Source organism: Theobroma umbraticum, unplaced genomic scaffold (genome assembly GCF_002168275.2).
Source record: "Theobroma umbraticum cultivar Fairchild unplaced genomic scaffold, ASM216827v3 scaffold_4.1, whole genome shotgun sequence".
NCBI lineage: Eukaryota > Viridiplantae > Streptophyta > Magnoliopsida > Malvales > Malvaceae > Theobroma > Theobroma umbraticum.
In genome coordinates, this window is record NW_018397258.1 from 7,293,421 (window position 1) to 7,311,716 (window position 18,296).

Sequence of the window (18,296 nt, forward strand, 5' to 3'; positions counted from 1 at the left end):
ATAAGTAGAAAGAAGACCAAACTGACCGACTATATAGTATAAATCAACATAATCAGAATCGACCATTATTTGATTGGTCGATTTTCAATTGGTCGATTTGCAAACTTTATATTTTCAATTATTTAAAAAAAATTATATTTTTAACAAACTTAATAAAAGTATAATTAATTAACAAAAATAATAATCATATTCCATAATCACTGTAGCATAAATTAGTACATATATATAAATCCCACAATATGTCAACAACTTAAGCTCATATGAACATCTCTCTAAAATATTAAAGAAAAAATTTATAATTAATATAAATTAATGTGTTAGAACAATCTAAAGATATTATAAATGAAATATCTATACTACTTACATTCAATAACCTAGCTAGAGACTGAAGCAGTCACTAGTTAATACACTTATTTTCTAAGCAATGAAGAGACTTAATGTAATTTTCAACAAATCGAAAAATATATTAAAACAATCCAGTAATTTTTAAATAAAAAACTAAAAAAACAAAGAAATAAAAATTGATATGATGAAATGATGGGTATAACCTATAAATAAAATAATTACTTGAATAAACTTCTCAAACTCCTTCAAATTAAACTTAATGTCATTCGAATCAAAATGTGACGATTCACTTAGTCAATCTTGAACATAAATAAGTACTTACACGAGACTTAGGAGTCAAAGAACTCTAATACGCATCAACCACATCCACCGATACTAAAAAAGGATTCAGAAGAACCTGTTAATATATATAAGAATTGTCAATACATCATGAGCAATATAAAAGAGTATAAGAAAACTTATCATTATTGAATTTCCACTAAATGAGAACATCAAAGTTATTATGATCAGCAACATCATCAATCCTTAATTAAATATTTATCTAATTTTGTTTTTCGCTCCCTTTTATTGCTTTTCGTCCTATACCTCTTATATGGAGAAATAAGAACTTTTGCTTTTGGTTTTGATTCATAATTTCACCTGTAACTTCTTTCATTTGGCTCTCACTACCAAAATTAGACTTTACTGATGAAGAATTTTGTTTATAAAGTGGTATAATTCTTTGGTGTTCCAAGTCATTGATGAAAATGTCGACAAATAAATCCGTTGGCACATGAAATATCCTCGTTGGTAATGACCACTTAGTCGGCGATAGAATAATCCGTTGAAATATTCTTCGACGATATATACTTTCGGCCTTTGTGTTGGGAAATAGCCAATTCGTCAGCTGTTGGTCTAGTTAGTGATACAACTAGTCCAACGAAAAATTCTATTGGTAAATCATCAATGGAAGTTATTGACAAAATAGCCAGCAGATTGAACGCTGACCTTTTCATCAAGCTCCATCAGTAAAAAGTGTGAATCTATTGGTATTTTTAAAATTTTTTTAATACCTTAATGATTAAAAATTAAAAACTAAATGAATAGAAATATGTAAAAGAAATTATTTTAATTATTACAAATATAAAAAATATTTTTTAATTAATAAAAACATGAATATAAATTATATTATTTTTATCACAATCAATTACAAATGAAAATCAAAATATGTACAAGTATATGAAGAATATAAATGAACTGCTGACCACATGATGCAATTGACGATCAGTTGGACGCTAAACTCGAACTTCATATTATTACTATGTGGAAGCATCCCTTCGACAAATGCACTCATTTTTAAAGGAAAAGAGACAACACACGTTCTTCAAAGAACTTGTTTGGTAGTGTTTATCTTTTTCCATTCAAAGATTTGAATATTGACAGCTCGTATATCCTATATGGACTTTATCTACCTACCCTAAATTATTTAGCAAATAGAAAATTCACAACATTAATATATATATATATATATATATGCTCAATTCTTACTTGTTAAATAATCTCGAGTAATGCAATCAACTCCATTGAATGTACAAGTGATGGAGTGTGTTGTACTTTCTGAAAGGGAACTCGGATATTCCATAAATATGATTAACATACTTAATGCCAACAACTCATACATTGCAGTAAATATTGTAATACCGACAGCTCATATATTCTATGGATTTGACCAATTAATCTAAATTAATTCAATTTGAGGTTGGTCCGTCAGGTCCGTGGAATATCCAAATTACAAGTTTCACTCTCCTTTCTGAACAAAATAAATGGCAAATTATTATTAGTCTTTAATTTTCTTATTGGAAGTAATCAATTTCAACAACAACTTAAGCATCACACATTAACATTAATTTTATACTACTAACAACTCACATGACCCTAGACACATGAATTAAAATGACTAACCAAAAGTCTAAAATGATTTTCAGTAGACATATATTGAGAGAAGCTAGCTAGTACCACAGAACACATTAATAAATCAAGAATAAAAAAGCATTAAAATTAATTGGGAAAATAAAGCATAAAACAAGAAAGGAATATAAACTCACTTTATTAACATAGTAAACACAATATCTGAAGAGTACAATCTCACTAATGTTTATTGAGTATGTTGTAAAAGCACATACAATTAATTCATTGTATAGAAGTCCATGTAGATTTGGTAAAAGATACTTTAGTAGAAAATGCATTCAAGAATTGCTTTAACTGGTTCTTTTCCTCATCATAAACTATAAAGCAATCCTCAACAATGGTCCATTGTGACAATATGTGAAATCTTGGACATGTTAGGGACATGTAATGCCTAAATCATTTACCTTTCACAAATCTAAAACGCAAAAACTAAGCAGAGGACTTAATAATTTGGATGAGTTGAAGCATATATGATACGAAGATTATGGTTTGACATGAGGTATATTAAAGCACATGGGATGGGAAGGGTGAGCTTGATTTAAGCCCACAAAAATGTTGAAACAAATAGATTACATGATACGTATGGGTTTTGGATCCAACAATTGATATCTACCATATAATTAGCCTCTTATTGTTTAGGCCATATTTTAGAAAGATGTCAATTTTTTTGACACATTTTGAGCTAGACCAAATTAAGGGGGTTGAGAATTATTAGGCTTTAATCCTCAAAAAAAGAAAGATGACTGCCATGCCATTGCCTCAAGTTTGGACCAAATCTTACAAGTTTCTGAAACTCATTTGGTGTTGGATATTTGTTATCTCAAACTCAATCTTGAATGCAGTTTGTGGTATAATAATTTGAGACCTTACTGCATGACCAATGCTTAATTGCATTTAGGTAATTAGGTACTTTGGCATTCAATTTAGTAGTTGGCTTAAGATTTTAATGACCTCGACTCTCACTTTCTGCCTAAAAATCAACGGTGGACCTACATGACAACACTCATGTACCAAAAAATTTTAATGATTATATTATTTATTTAGAGTTTTTATAATTAATATACTAATAAACTTACTAATTTTTTATAATTTTGTAAGGAATGAGATCAAAGATTTCAAATCAAAATAAATTTATTAAAAAGTAATTTATATATTAATATTTAAATACTATGCGGAAAGATAACAAGAATTTTTTTTACAATTTAATATTATATTTAAAAAGTTAAAATCTAAACTACTCTTCTATCTAAAAATTCAAACTCTTACTTTTAAGACTTGCAATGACACTTTTTCTTCTCCGTCCTTGGCAGCTTTTTTCACTTTCTCAAAACAAGTCATTTATATTTGAATCGTAATTAATTTTCAATTCAAATTAAGTTTTTAAATACTTCATATCTAAATATTTTTTTGAGTAATTTGATAGTTTAGGACCTAAATAGAATTCAGTTGATAGAAAATAGTATTGCATGTCAAATACTATCTTGAAATTATGAATCTTTTTTTCTTTTTTATTTATTTTGTAAGTATATTATTTGATTATTTGATTTTTGTATTTAACTTTATATGTTTTGTGAATGCTTTTGATCAATGAATAGAAATTTGTCAAATTGTTAGTTGTTGAATCTAATAATTTGCTATGCAAGATTACTTTTTATTTAATTTTAATATTTTAGTTTATGTTTATGAGAAATGAGTAGTATTTTTTAATATGTTTTTGAATAAATAAGTCATGAAAAGATATTTTAAAATACAAAAAATTATTTCATAAGTCTCAAGTCTTAGGCAACAACAACATAATTCTACTAATGGTACTCAACAATCTTCTAAATAAAGTTATGTTAAATTTGATCTAAGTGCTTTCCCAACAGATCTTGGATTAAGGTAAAAAACTTTTTAATTATTATTGTTTTAATTATGACACTCTTTAGAAAAATTTATGGAGCCGTCTCTGTAAGAATCCAAATATTGTTCGGTGTAGAAAAAGAAAAATGGCTAGAATAAGAAGAAAAAATGGACATAAAGCATGCTTGAACACCTAACATTTGATGCAATATGTTGATGGTCGTACCCTAAAATAGATGTGGGCAAATGGGTGGATTGAGCGATTTGGTTCGTCATATTTAAAGATCAAATGGACTAAACATTTTTAAAAAATCGATCAAAACCAACTAAATTGTAAGAAGACCAAACTGACTAAATATAGAATTGGTTTAGTTTTAGTCTAATAGATCAAAATTTTATCATTTTTTTTTATAAATTACAATATTAAAACTTATAAATTTCATTCATAATTTTATAATATACAACAAACATAAAAAAACATGCATTTGTTCTTTGACTCACACTTGGCAACGGCTTGATTTACTTTCCATCCACACAAGTTTGAGTTCTTATACCAAAAAAATTTAAACATATTATATATTATTAATTAATAATAATAAATTTTAATATATTCATATTAAACTTTACTATATAGTGAATAATTATTAATATTAATATCTTTAGATATTCATAATATATTAAGCATTAATATATAATATAATATATTTAATATTATTAAATTGTGAGCAACTCAATATTATTTTGTTCTTTATTTATATTTTTTTATTAATTATTTACTAAATTTTTTATTTTATAATATATTACTATAATTATTTATAATAAGTATAAGTAATATGTTAATTTTATATAATATATTTATAAGTATTATTTTATTATATATATGAAATTAATGACACAACTTATATGTTATAATATTTTATATCAAAGTTTGTATAAATAATAACTAATTATAAATACTATGTTATAAAAACTAAGGTGATAACTAATAAAGTTATTAATTGTAATTATATAAATAAACTTTACACGCGATCATTTGACTTATTAGTTAGTGCATAATCTCCCTCTTAATAAGAGCTGGATTCGAATCTCCCTTCTCTCAAATATATAAATAAAATTTATTATAATTTATAGTAATACTTATGTATAATTAAATAGATATAATATTTATACAATTATATATATTTATAACATATTAAATTATGAAACATTATTAAGGTGTAATAAGTATAACATATTAATATGTAGGATATTTACTATCATTTATTATAATGTTAACATATAAGTTATATCATTAAAATATATAATTTACAATTTCATAGTAATATAGATTTATAAATATATATATATATATATGTAAATAAAGTTAAATTGTTATGATTATGATTTGTATACATATATATATAATAAATTAATATATTTTAAATATATTATTATTTAAGTTTATTATCAATTTTCCTTAATATATAAAAAATATATATTAATTTAAAATTTTTAAAATTGAAAAATGATCAAAAAATTAATTAATCTAATAAATCAATTAAATTAAATTATTTTACTTAAATTATATTTAATTTAAATAAATAATTAATCTAATTTAATTTTCTTATCCTACTGTCTAAATATCATTTTTTAAAAAACAGCGACAGAAATCAAGACAAGGTGCCCGTTGGCAGTGGGTGGTAAAAGCAGTCGTGATGCATTACACATGTCGATGCTCCAAAGGAAAAGGGGGGAACCGCCCAACTCCACTCAAGATTGAACAAGGGCTCTCATGCGTCAGCTGGTGGTGTGGAAATATGCGGCAGTCCAGGGCAACCTAGCTAGGGATAGGTAGAATTGGGGAGAAATTGGGGAATAATCATTTCATAAATCATAATATTGAATATTTTAAAAAATATAAAATATGAATGGATTGTTCAGTAGGTTTAGTGGAAAATTGCATCAGCCGACCCTTAAAATCGTCCTTAACCGTGAAATCTAAGAATTAATCCATTGAAACCGAACTATGTCAGTTCCGATCAGTTGTTCAGTTTGTGACCGGGTATTTCCTCTTCCCTAGTTCCCACAAGGATTTAACTTGTTAATTTTGTCTCGTAAAATAAAATGGTGTTAATTTAAAAAAAATCCATATGGACAAGTTAATTGAAAAAAAATCATACAATATCATGTAAAAAAATAAAATCACAAAAAAAAAATTCTAAGTGAAGTTTTGGCTTAAAAAAATCACTACTACAATGTTTAAAAAATTAGTGATAATTTGACATCTAATATATGGATTTAAAAAGAAAATTGTTAATTGTCAATGTGTTGAATTCCGATACAGTAATAGCTTTAAACAAAATAATTTAATCTGCGTTTAATCTATGGTTTATGTAGATTCTAGAAGACAATTTTATCAGAATAAAACCCCATATGGAAAAAAAAGGAAAAATAATGAAAGGTTGAAATTGTTGCAAGAGAAAAAAGGTCGAGGCTAAAACAAAAGCAGGCCTGAAAACTCTGAAGAGAGAGCGGCCCACAAAGCCAAGCACCGGAAAGTTCAGTCCAAACCAAAAATCCTTGTAGACCTCTGTCTGAAAGAAAGAAAGAAAGAAATCCCCCCGTGTCATGGTTCTATGGACAGGTCTAGCACCGGGACGTGAGAACACAAGGCTGTTGATGATGGCTGCGTAGATGGTACATGAGCAAATGGGAGAATGTTTGCAGCCGCTTCAGTGTGAATGTTTACGATGAGTCTTTGGGGGGTCGAAGAAAACCGATCAAGACTATTTGCCTGGAATCTAATTGCCACCAAAGTGGATTTCCATCAAGTTTAATAGTGATGGCAATCTGCTCTACCATGAAGAAGACCACCGATTAGAAGTTGATTCATGTCCCAGCATTTACTGTCTTCTCCAACTGGCCGCCACCAACTGTTGGGATTTCAGTCCCGCCGGTGGTTTCATGGCTGTTGGACATGCTGAAGCAAACTTTGCTCAATGATGGGTTCTTTACACTCGTGTGCAACATTAAATTTTTTGATAAATGAAATCTTCATTTATCTGAGTTTTTATGCCTTTTGCCAAGTGTTGAAAGATCAAATTAATGCAGGAAACTATGTAGCAACCAGAGGATCAGGTTCGGGACAAACCAACGGCCCAATAGCGTTTGATCAATAACTGAAAAAAATGTAGATTTGCTACAAAAGAATGCATTTTAAGATAAATTAGCTATAGCAAGTATTCATTTATAGTGTATGGTAGAAAAAGAAAAGAAAGTTGCAAAAAAGAGCATCATTTAGAGCAAAAATGGAGAAATTCTTTCAAACGAGGACCCTATGTCATGGCCCTCAGAGTGAAACTCCCTGCCTCCCATGCTTGAAGGTGCAAAGTCACACTACAAATTCACAGCAATATCATTGCCCTTTGAAGACCTCCTGTAGCTTGCATTCATGAGTGCCGCCCAAAGGACACCTTTGCTCCATATGATCATCATTCATCACGACTCAAAATCTGAGATCCAGCAACTATACACAAGATGGACTTCCACTAGTACCCAACCTGCCAAATTTCTCGAGATGATTAGACAACGTGAAGAGTTGGCTTAGATAGCAAAACCCCAGAGAGGGAATAAGAAAAGCCAGAATACAACAGTAATTTCACTTGATTTTAAAGTTTACATGGTCAAGCTTCTTTTGCATACACGCATAGTTTCTTGCATCACTACACAAAAGTCTGTGTCTAAGATCTCACAAAAATAAACCAATCTATCCTACGACCAAAAAAAAAACCCAATTTATCCAGCAAGAGGTCAGCAATTATCCAGGATTGCTATTGATATTCTTCAGTACTTGGAAAAATAACAAGAACTCAAAGCAACCAATCATTTTGCTCAAGTAATAAGAACAGCATATCAAAATGTTGGCACCTTAAATGGAACTCCTGCAGTGTCCAGCTAATTAATTACTCTTGCTAAATCCCTGCTGCAGCTTTTGCCTCGAGACCCGTCTTTCTCTGTGTGACATATTAAAGAAGTAATGGCATGCATGTTTGGGCAATATGATTAAGAAAATCGGAATAACATTACTAATTGCGTAAATGAAAAATGATTATTAGTAAATAGTAATCACAATGCTTTGAAACCTGGGATTGTGAAAACATAAACTCAAAGAAAAAAACACAAATGAACATAAATTTGTCCTAGACAAAAAGTAACAGAACACAGCAGCTCGGAAATCTATTTGTTGACAGGATATGTTAACTTGGTCAGTAGCTGCATGGAAATTAGGTAGCCATTGTTGAAAAACAATTTCTCTTGTATGGTAAAGGAATTGCCAGTTACCAAGTAATCTTGTTGAACTTCAGTCATTTCCAGTTATAAGGGATCAGAGATAATTAAACATATTAGACCACAAGTATTAATGCCGGGGGCTGAAAGACAACAACAAACCTGAGAATCAGGCTTTTGTCGTATCTTCCGAGTGGGAGTCCTCATTGTGACAAACTCCTCAGCTGATGTTGGATGAACACCCACTGTGGCATCAAAGTCTCCTTTCGTCAAGCCAGCTTTCACAGCAACTGCAAATCCCTGGAAAACAACTGCACACATCAGAAAAAACTGCAGAACTTGGGAAGGTAAAATCTCATGGAAAGCAACAATTTAGGTGAAGGCTTGAACCTGCACAATTTCAGCTGAATCTTCTCCACACATGTGCAGACCAAGAACTTTGTTTGTTTCTGCACAGACTACGAGTTTCATGAAAACCCGATCAGGAAGCCCTGAGAGAGTGGCCTTCAATGGCCTGAAGTTTGCTGTGTAGACATCAATATCACCATATTCTTTTATAGCCTGTAAAATCCTTGAACTGTTGAGCACAAGAAACCAATTTCAGCTGTTGCTATTATGCCAAACGGTTTCTCACCTGTTCTTCAGTAAGACCAACTTGTCCAATTGGTGGCTGGGAAAAGACAGCAGAGGGAACAGCCCTACTCCAAAATGCATGGGAAGAAAAAGTCAGAAAAGCAATTGAACACGTAATAAAATTCACTCTTCACATCTCAAAACGACCCAAACATCATATCAAAAAGGAAGAAGACACCATATAACTTGTCATTGATTGGGTATCAAATCTAAATGTTCATTAAAAATATTATGCCTTCTTTTATTTTAAAATGACAAATTATAAGTGGGTCTCAATCCAGGGATCAATATGAATCAAAAATAAGTGTCACTTCACAACAACCAAAGCCGGGGTCTGGCTCCCCTCCATCATATCTCTACTTGGGACTCTCCAAGGCACTATTAGATGAGTGCCACATGGCATGTTAAAACTCAGAACGAATTTGGATTATCCTGTTTATTATTTTGCTTTCTCATTTCTGTTGTGACTTTTTTTAGAAAATTTCTCTAACCAAACACTGAAATCTTTTAGAGCACTACAAGCCACCCCCAATCATCACCAAGTCACCAAATAAATCCAAAAAACAACCACACTACTCAATAGTTCGGCCACCCCAAACATTAAATCCAACAAATTTAAACAACAAAAGTACAAAATAATAAAGGACCTGTGCGGTAGGAAGAGAGGGTTACCATAATGGGGCAGCATTGAAAGGGTTTGGAAGGATATGTTTTGGAAAAAGAAACATGTAAAAAAAAATAGAGAAAGGCGAAAAAGAAACCTGGCATATGTGACAAGGAAGACAGAGACCTGGAATGGAGGTTTGTTGAAAGAGAAGAAAAATAAAATAATAAAACTAGGACATATGAATCTATACCATTGAAACTGCATATACCACATGGCACTCATCCAGGAGTACAGTGGACATTGGTTTTCCAATAGGAAGAAGGTGCAAAGGCCTCAATTCCTCAACTAGTATTTGTAGAGGCAACAAAAAGAGCCATAAGCTCTTTCCAATTTTACCTAATCCCTTAAACTCTTTCAATTAATCAACCTCAAGTGTCAAGATTACCTATAATCAGGTTTAGTTGGTTCATTCCGAAACAGTGTTTTTGCTAATGCTCCTCCTTCCATCAAAGCAACAGGAGTCAAATTTATTCTATCTGTAACATCCCCTACAGCCCAAATGGAAGGTACCGTAGTACGTGAGTATTCGTCAACCTAAAGAAACAATGAGGCAAAAAATACAAATATTAACTGAAAAAGTACTAGAAATCAGAACATATAGAAAATGAAACAAAATAAACTCCAAGATAAGAAGAACACTACCTCTATCGCTCCATTCTTGTTCATTTTCACTCCCACTGACTCCAATCCTAAGGTCTGCAATGTAATGGGAGTTCATGTTAAACCCAGCAGAACATTCATCAAACCTATCTAGATTTACATAAAATTGAAGTTGCCTTTAAAAGGACAGAATCTACATCCTCTACATACAAAACCTTTAAGGTTCCTTAGTCACAATGGGAAGGGAATCATGCAAAGCAAGAAGCTTGATTACATTCGACGATGAAGGTTATACTACTCTCCTAGTTAATTTTTCTCCTTTCTCTTTTTCATTATGTTCTGTTCCTGAGATCACAACGAGAAGGGAATCATGCAATGCAAGAAGCTTGATTACATTTGAAGATGAAGGTTATAGTATTCTCATAATTTATTTTTCTCCTTTTTCTTTTTCCTTTTATGTCCTGTTCCTGAGGTCGCAGGTTTATGATAGTATAATTACACCCATGCTTTGATGTGGTACCATTTTGTTGGTAATTGGTAATCAAAAGGACCTTTACTAAAGAGAGTCACAAAAGTTATTCCAAACCTTTGTATTAGGTCTTCGACCAGTAGCAAACATTATATGTGAAAAGCCTTCAACTGTTCCTTTGTTGGTCTTCAGAGACAGTGAACCATCAGCTGACCTAACAATTGCCTGAGGTGACTCCTCTGTATGAAACTCAATTCCCCTTAGAGACATTTGTTCTCCAACAAAATCTCTGATCTATAAACAGGGCAGGTTTTTCACTAAGAAGAACACATTGCTAAAACAAGTATCATGCAAGTTGCTATAATATGATAAAATAAACAAGTAGCTAGCAGTTTGCACAATTCTTCACCTCTTCGTCAAAACCACGTAAAACTTTTTTCTGACGTATAAATATGTGAACCTCACTTTTCAATCCATTGAAAATGCCAGCAAATTCCAAAGCTATGTATCCACCACCAACTATTGCAACTTTCTCTGGTTTTGAGGGCAAATCAAGGGCAGCATCAGAATCTATTGCGTATTCACTTCCTGTAATCTCAGGAATAAATGGACGTCCACCAACTGAAATCAGTATATGTCTCGCAGCGTAAAGCTTTCCATCTACGTCAACAGTGTGTGGATCCACAATCTGCCACACATTTCATCAAAATGGATTCACAATCAAGAAACATTATAAAAACAAATGCACTCACATGTATTGTAAAGAAACAATGTGGAGAGAGAATCATCCTACCTTTCCACGACCTTCAATTAATGTAACCCCAGCATTATTGAGAATGTTCTTGTAAATACCGGTAAGACGCTGTAACTCAGCGTTTTTATTAGCCATCAAGGTGCTCCAATCATGCTTTGGTTCAGTGTCATATTTCCATCCAAAACCATTACTCTCATCAAATTCATGAGAATATTTAGACGCATAAACCATGAGTTTTTTTGGTACACATCCTCTAAGTACGCATCTGCAATTAGACACAAATTTGAGTACAATTTCAAATAAACACAGACGAAAACCAGTGACATTTATAATGGTGAAACTAAATTTAGTAGGCTTTCTTGAATTAGCTTTAGGCTGCCAAAAGCTCTGGTGATAGACGTTGAGATTAAAACCCATAACTTTAGCCAGTTAAGTTAAGATTGTAATTTTCAAGTTAAAGATTAAAAAAAAAAAAACCCCGCAGAACCCAACAGGCAAAATTGCAGAAAACACACGTATTTCCAGAGGATAATTCAATGTGCAATAAACTCCAAAATCCTAATTTCTTAAGGAAAAAAAAAGAAACAAATTTTTGCACGCAAAATATATAAATCTTAGATATATATATAAAATCACAAGAAAGGTCTCTTTATACTCTGAAAACTTACGTCCCGCCAACGCCGCCGGTGGTCTCAGAAGAAATGGTCGAAAACGGAAGCTCACAAACAGCAACAGCAGCACCAAAATTGGCTGCGAAACGGGAAGCACGAACGCCACCACTGCCGGCACCGATTGTAAAGAGGTCGAAGTCATAGTGCCGCGGCGGCTCAGCACCATTCTCGGACTCGGCACGAACGGAGAAGAGGCGGCGGTGGTGCAAGTGGTGATGGTGGAAGCGAGAGATAGAGGGAGAACGGTGGCGGGAAAAGGAAGAAAGGGTCTTGGGTAAAGGGACAGAGACGGGAAGGTTCCGGTAAAGGGTTTGGAGAGTTGGGGAAGAGAGTTTGGGAGCTGTAAAAGAAGTGGTGGCCATGTTTGTTTTTTTTCCTATTACTGTCTCTGGCTTTGGTGTAAATGTAGCTTATGCTTTGCTTGGGATCCTCGGCGGGGGAGGTGGGGTCCGCCTATCAAATATCTATTGGTCGAGATGATTTGCTTGTGGAGGCAGCTGTCGCATTTGCGGTATGCGGAGTTTGATTTTCTTTCTAAGTCTAAAGTCTAACTTCTTTTCAAATTGTTCAGCTATTTCAATGGATTCTTTTTCCAATTTAACGAATTAAAGACACAGCTTACAAGCTTATAAGGACTTAACAATGAGTTTAGAAGCACGCACAGAATTATTTTAAAATTAATTTAAAAGAAATAACTAAATTTTTTAAAAAAAATTTAAAATTTTTAAATTAATATTTATTTTTTATTACACTTAAATTAATTTTTATATTTTTATTTTAAATCAAATATACTCTTCTCCTAATATAATTTAATAATTTAATTAAAATATTATTTACCATTTTTATATCCAGAGAGTGAAAATTATTCGGTAATTATATCATTATTATGCCACTACCATGAACAACATAAACATCTACTATGACAAAAACTGTGATATAAAATAACAATTAATATTTTAATTAATTATTAATTATATAAAAATTTAATTAAATATAATAAAAAATAAAAAATTATTTTAATTTCTTGAATTGATAAAAAAATTTTAGATATTATACTAAAACGAAATTATTTTATCGTAAGGATAATCATCTTAAGCGTTGCAAACTACTATTTACTTACAATCACCCGTACTGTATTCTACATTCTATATACCACAATTAAAATTATTTAAAAAATTGAGGCAACACTAAATTCCAGCAGTCAACATCACAGTGGAGCCACTCAATTTCTAATAAAAACAAAAGCGGTGCGAGATAAGGATGATCAACAAAATTGTCGAAACAACAATTTCAAGCTTGTGGCATTTCCTTGATAAGATAATGGTTTGAGTTGTTATTGTCGTAGTTGGTCTGTAGGGAGAAGCACGTCAGCCAGGCAAGATTAACAGTAACACCTACTGCTGCAGCTATTGCAAGCTTTGACAAGATCATTCCTGCCGCCTTGTGATTTGTGAAGCAACTACAAACATCTCCAATCAACAAACCCTCACTTCCTTCCACATACTGATTTGTAAACTTAAGATTCTTCCTGAACCATTTCTGCTTCCTCCCACCATGAGACGGGGCCCAAACCATCATAGTCTATTGATCCCTGCATTGAAACAAATGGGATAAAAAATTAATAAAAGATGTTGATTAGAACTGAATCTATTCTACTTTTAGGATGTACATAAACCTATAACTATTGACCTCTTATCGGAAGCAGGAAACATATGGTACAATCTATTCAATAAAGCGGCAGGTAAAATAGAGAAGAGGGGGGGAAGGAATGACCTTCTTTTTGTGGTTCAATGTATGAACTAAACATTTGGCATTGAAGAATGATTAAAAAATGGGGGAGGAGAGGGAGAGAAGAAGAAGACTGAAGAGAACTAATCATACTTCATTGTAGTTGAGGGATCAAACGTCCTGCAGAGCAGGATATATCCAATTAATATTTTAGGTCTGTAACCCATGATCTAAAGTGGAAGAAGTATAAATTATCGTTTTTACATGACAATGAAAATCTTTACATCTTTTGTTATTAAGCATAAAGTTGATGTTCAGGATGGAAAATATACTTGACTATGATTTATGATGAAACAAAACAAAATTATATTAACCTAGATGCAAAACTTCAGAGAGAGAGAACACTGATCTACTGCTACAGATGGACAATATGAAACAAATTTGAAAGATCAACTTACAGTAATCACCATTGGGGCAAATGGCTTCGAATTTTCTGGCTGTTCGAGAGGAATTGAAGGATATATAACACTATGAACTCGAAATTTAATCTGGGATTCAGAGAACCTAAAGTCGGCGAAAACTAAACATCACAAGGTTATGGAAATTTGCAATGCTATAACAAGACATACCTGATCCATCCCATCAATAACAAATCGTGGTTCTTCAGACTGTGCTTCTTCTGCTTCTCCAAAGTCCCATATCCATCTTCCTTGATTTCTGCAATCCTCAAAATAGTAAAGAAGCACATTAGTGTACAAAATGATGTAAAGAGAATAATAAATGACATAAGGAAAATCCATAGTGAAAGTTGGTGAGCAGGTTCTACCTCTAGTTACACCAGAGTTGAATAAACAAGCAACTGGCTCTTACCTATTATTAGGGTCAGATTCAAAGCGAGATGGACTTGGCAAAAGATGCACAGGTATGTAAATGTCATCAAAAAATCCAAGTGACACTGCAAATTACAGAACCAAGATAAATATGTGCGTAAAATGCAGATATCCAGAAATGGTATTATCGAGATATGGGTTGATAATACTTATAATTGGTCTAAACAAATGACAATCTTTGCCTGGCTACGTTTAGCATTGGCCACCATGTCTAGACAAGATGTAATTTGACAATCAAAATCACCACATAGCAAAAAGCTAGAGACTATTTAAAGAAATGAGTGAAATATGCAGACTCCAAACCATATAGAAAGCCTGTCATTAGCAGCCATAGATATTAGTAGAAGAATCTATCTGACCTTCTAATTACCATCTGTTACTTAATAAGTCAAGATCTAAGAAATGAGAGGAAACTTCCCTCGTGTTACTCCTTCTCATCTTTCAACTAAGCTTATGGATTAAGTCCTATGCAACTAAATGCAACAAGAAACATAAAATAAGACAATCTGAACGCTGCATTGCCTTAACTCACGCTGTAACCTTCTAAATTCATTGATAGGAACAAAGATGTGCTCTATAAACACAGAAAAAACTTATTTTACAAATGAAATATATATCTTCTCAGCTGACGCATCTTGTCCTGAACTAGCCACAAGTTAGATAATACGTGTAATTACAATCAGGTTGAGTTCCGACTCAACTTGAATTAATTATCCTGTAATCATGAAACCAGAAAGCTAATTTTGGCTCCAACATACAGATGATAATCGGGTACTTATTCTAAAGAAGAAGGAAAACATAAATTTGGATATGTCTAGACAGCACAATCAGAACAAGTAGGAGTAATTGTTTTTCAGACTTACAGCGCAAGCCATTAGCGTCAGATTCTTTAAGTTTTGCAACAATAATCTCACCAACAAATGGACGAAATACAATCAGTCTGAACTCCACCTACCACAATAGCAAAACAAGATTTGTCAAAATTCAGAGTGCAGAGAATTAAAACAAAAATACAAATCAATATGTCCTGCTCACAGAAACGTAATGCAAAAAATAGCATAACTTAGAGATGATAAGCAATACCGTATAGGTAGAAGCACCATCCCCGGGATAGATAAAGCCGCCTTTAATTGACCTGATGTCATATACTGAAATCGAAAGTCCCAAGTTTGCAATAACCTACATTACAATTTACAAATATCATCCATCATTATCAAGCATGGTTCACCCAAAATACTTAAGAAAAAACAAAGACCATACAATTAATAAACGTATCGGAAAGACATAGTACAACAAACCTTATCCAAGAAAAGGGCTTCCAACTCTATCTTAATAGCCTCATCAAGAGGAAGGTTAAGAAGATGGGGTGGTAATCTCAAAGTGTGCTCGATTAGACTTAGATAGAACATTTTTTTTTCTGCTGTCTTCAGATTTTTCAAACTTCAAAAATCTGGGAATCAAATGAAAAGCAACTGTCAATGTATAAACACTAGTTTGAGGCATTATTCCGAATACCTGATAGGCAACAAAGTGAACAAACTCAGGCTACAAAGACAATGAAAGTACGAAAAACAGAAAAATGCAAACGCAACGTACAGTTAGGTAGGTACAAAGGGTAACTGAGGAGGAAAGGATTCGAAATCGTTCGACAAACTAAGATGAAGCGAAAGTAAGTACTAGTTAGCCATTGGTCTTATAGTTGAAGTTCAGTCTAGTTATACGACCAAGGGTGAAAGTCGGTCGTTTAAGGAAAGATTCGGCCTCAGCTTTAATACGGGCCAGACATGGGAGGGTTTCGGATTGTGGATATTGAGTATTAAATCCACCCGATTTTTTCTTTTTTTGGGAATTAATAGGATAATCTAGTCTCTGCAAATTATATTTCATTTATTTGATATTTTTATTATTTATCTTCTAATTTTTTTTCTTTATAAACGAATAGAAAGCAAAAGGTAAAAGATAAATGTAACAAGTAAATTATAAAAGTATTAATTAAACGGAACTTTATTTATTCTTGCATAAATATTTTATTTTACTTTTAAAAATAAAAAATATAAACTGCTTATAATTTATTTCACATGTAAAATTGATTAAAAATTTAACATTGAAGACCTTATAATGGAATAATACTCATCCCTATTGCTTAACCCATCGCATCGGACCATAATTTTTTAATTTATCTCTGATAATTTGATTTATATGTAAAATTAATAAATATTAGTGACGAGTTGAGTTGTTTTAAATTTATAGTTCTACTATTAATATTTGCAATTAAAATTTAAAAATATGTAGTACTGGTAGCTGTGACAATTTATTCCTCTTTCTTCTAATACTTTGGTGAGAAACAATTCTTAATTCTAATTAAAACCATTTAATACGCACACTCTGTTTTGATAAATGAATTTTAAAATTATTTAGTGGAAAACTACCGGGAAGTAGCATCAATTCCAGATGTGGTGTGAGTTGCTCTCGCCCAGTATTCTTGATCTGGAACCACTAGGCAGGCGAGGTACTAGAGTTGAGGAACTAGTGAAGACGTGTCTGGGGCATGAGCAAGAGATCCAACTCCAGTCATGACCCATGATTGACTGCCAAGTATTAAACTATCCATGTTCATGGTAACCAAATCAAGCATCCTTGAAGAAACAATGGAGAAAAACATTGGACATGCAGAAGGTAGTTTTACTACAGGATATATAGGAAAGCCAGAATCTTTGATTTTCTACATTCCTTTCAACATAATATTTGCAATGAACAACACCATTAGGAAATGAAAAGGGGTCGGGCTCAGAGCGACAATCCAGACTCCTCATCCTCTTCAAGGGAAGAAGTGTAGACAATGTAAAGGGCCCAAATCAAGCCGAATACAGCGAACAGGATCCACCCAAGAAGGTTGTTGCTCAAACCGAAGGGAAGTCCAATTCCTTCGGTGGTCATTCGCTCGTCCACCAGAGCCATGGCTGGGCTTGACATGGTGGCTGCACAGGCTGCTGCCAGCAATGATGCACTCATGCCCACGTTTGAGCCATTCTCCTCTGCAGAAGACTTCTTTTCCATGGAACACATCACTTTCCCCTTCTTTGCCATTGCTGGCAACCCTGGAAGAACAGCAAACGTTGCAGGCAAGGTCAAAATGCGTATGAACTTTTGCTTTTAGACAAGTTAAAAAATGAATGCAAAATTATGGCTAGAAACTTACCGATGGCAACTGAGGATGCAACCCTTGGTGATGGCTTGTGTGCAAGAGCTGCACGGATGATTGAAGAGGTAGGGGTGCTAGCAGAGATGGTAGCCATTTTCCTTCAATTGGGAGAAATGAGAACAACCAGATCACAATTATTTTTGCTCCAAGAATTTTTACAGATTAATATCGTTGGTTGGCCCAGAATCTGTCCAAGACACCACGCCCATAGGTAGCCCCTCGTTTGATATCCCCTATCCACACAGACCCAACCAATTTCGTCCACGTGTCACATCATCCGTC

The 18,296-nt window shown here is 32.8% G+C and overlaps 3 protein-coding genes across 6 annotated transcripts; all 3 read right to left on the minus strand.

Moving 5' to 3' along the window:
* Positions 1–7,252: 7,252 nt before the first annotated feature.
* Positions 7,253–12,589, minus strand: GR (glutathione reductase). 2 transcript variants are annotated; one of them, XM_021424971.2, is made up of 11 exons: positions 12,192–12,588; positions 11,563–11,788; positions 11,179–11,457; positions 10,887–11,063; positions 10,343–10,396; positions 10,086–10,234; positions 9,035–9,098; positions 8,791–8,961; positions 8,563–8,700; positions 8,041–8,126; positions 7,253–7,673 (listed from the first exon to the last, which is right to left on the minus strand). In XM_021424971.2, exons 1-10 carry the CDS (start codon positions 12,554–12,556, stop codon positions 8,085–8,087), a joined length of 1,665 nt encoding a protein of 554 aa, XP_021280646.1. In that variant the 5' UTR covers positions 12,557–12,588; the 3' UTR covers positions 7,253–7,673; positions 8,041–8,084. The 2 variants fall into 2 exon arrangements, with proteins under 2 accessions (XP_021280646.1, XP_021280647.1); XM_021424972.2 differs by lacking the exon at positions 10,887–11,063 and having other exon boundaries at positions 12,192–12,589.
* A 634-nt stretch (positions 12,590–13,223) lies between these two features.
* Positions 13,224–16,665, minus strand: LOC110413839 (RNA polymerase Rpb7 N-terminal domain-containing protein). Of its 3 annotated transcripts, none has more exons than XM_021424827.2 (8): positions 16,409–16,665; positions 16,111–16,262; positions 15,896–15,991; positions 15,676–15,763; positions 14,793–14,877; positions 14,552–14,639; positions 14,381–14,450; positions 13,224–13,785 (listed from the first exon to the last, which is right to left on the minus strand). In XM_021424827.2, exons 2-8 carry the CDS (start codon positions 16,219–16,221, stop codon positions 13,769–13,771), a joined length of 555 nt encoding a protein of 184 aa, XP_021280502.1. In that variant the 5' UTR covers positions 16,222–16,262; positions 16,409–16,665; the 3' UTR covers positions 13,224–13,768. The 3 variants fall into 3 exon arrangements, with proteins under 3 accessions (XP_021280502.1, XP_021280501.1, XP_021280503.1); XM_021424826.2 differs by having other exon boundaries at positions 14,381–14,470; XM_021424828.2 differs by lacking the exon at positions 14,381–14,450 and having other exon boundaries at positions 16,409–16,662.
* A 759-nt stretch (positions 16,666–17,424) lies between these two features.
* PSBW (photosystem II reaction center W) lies at positions 17,425–18,212 on the minus strand. The gene is made up of 2 exons (XM_021424549.2): positions 18,012–18,212; positions 17,425–17,910 (listed from the first exon to the last, which is right to left on the minus strand). Exons 1-2 carry the CDS (start codon positions 18,106–18,108, stop codon positions 17,600–17,602), a joined length of 408 nt encoding a protein of 135 aa, XP_021280224.1. The 5' UTR covers positions 18,109–18,212; the 3' UTR covers positions 17,425–17,599.
* Positions 18,213–18,296: the final 84 nt, after the last annotated feature.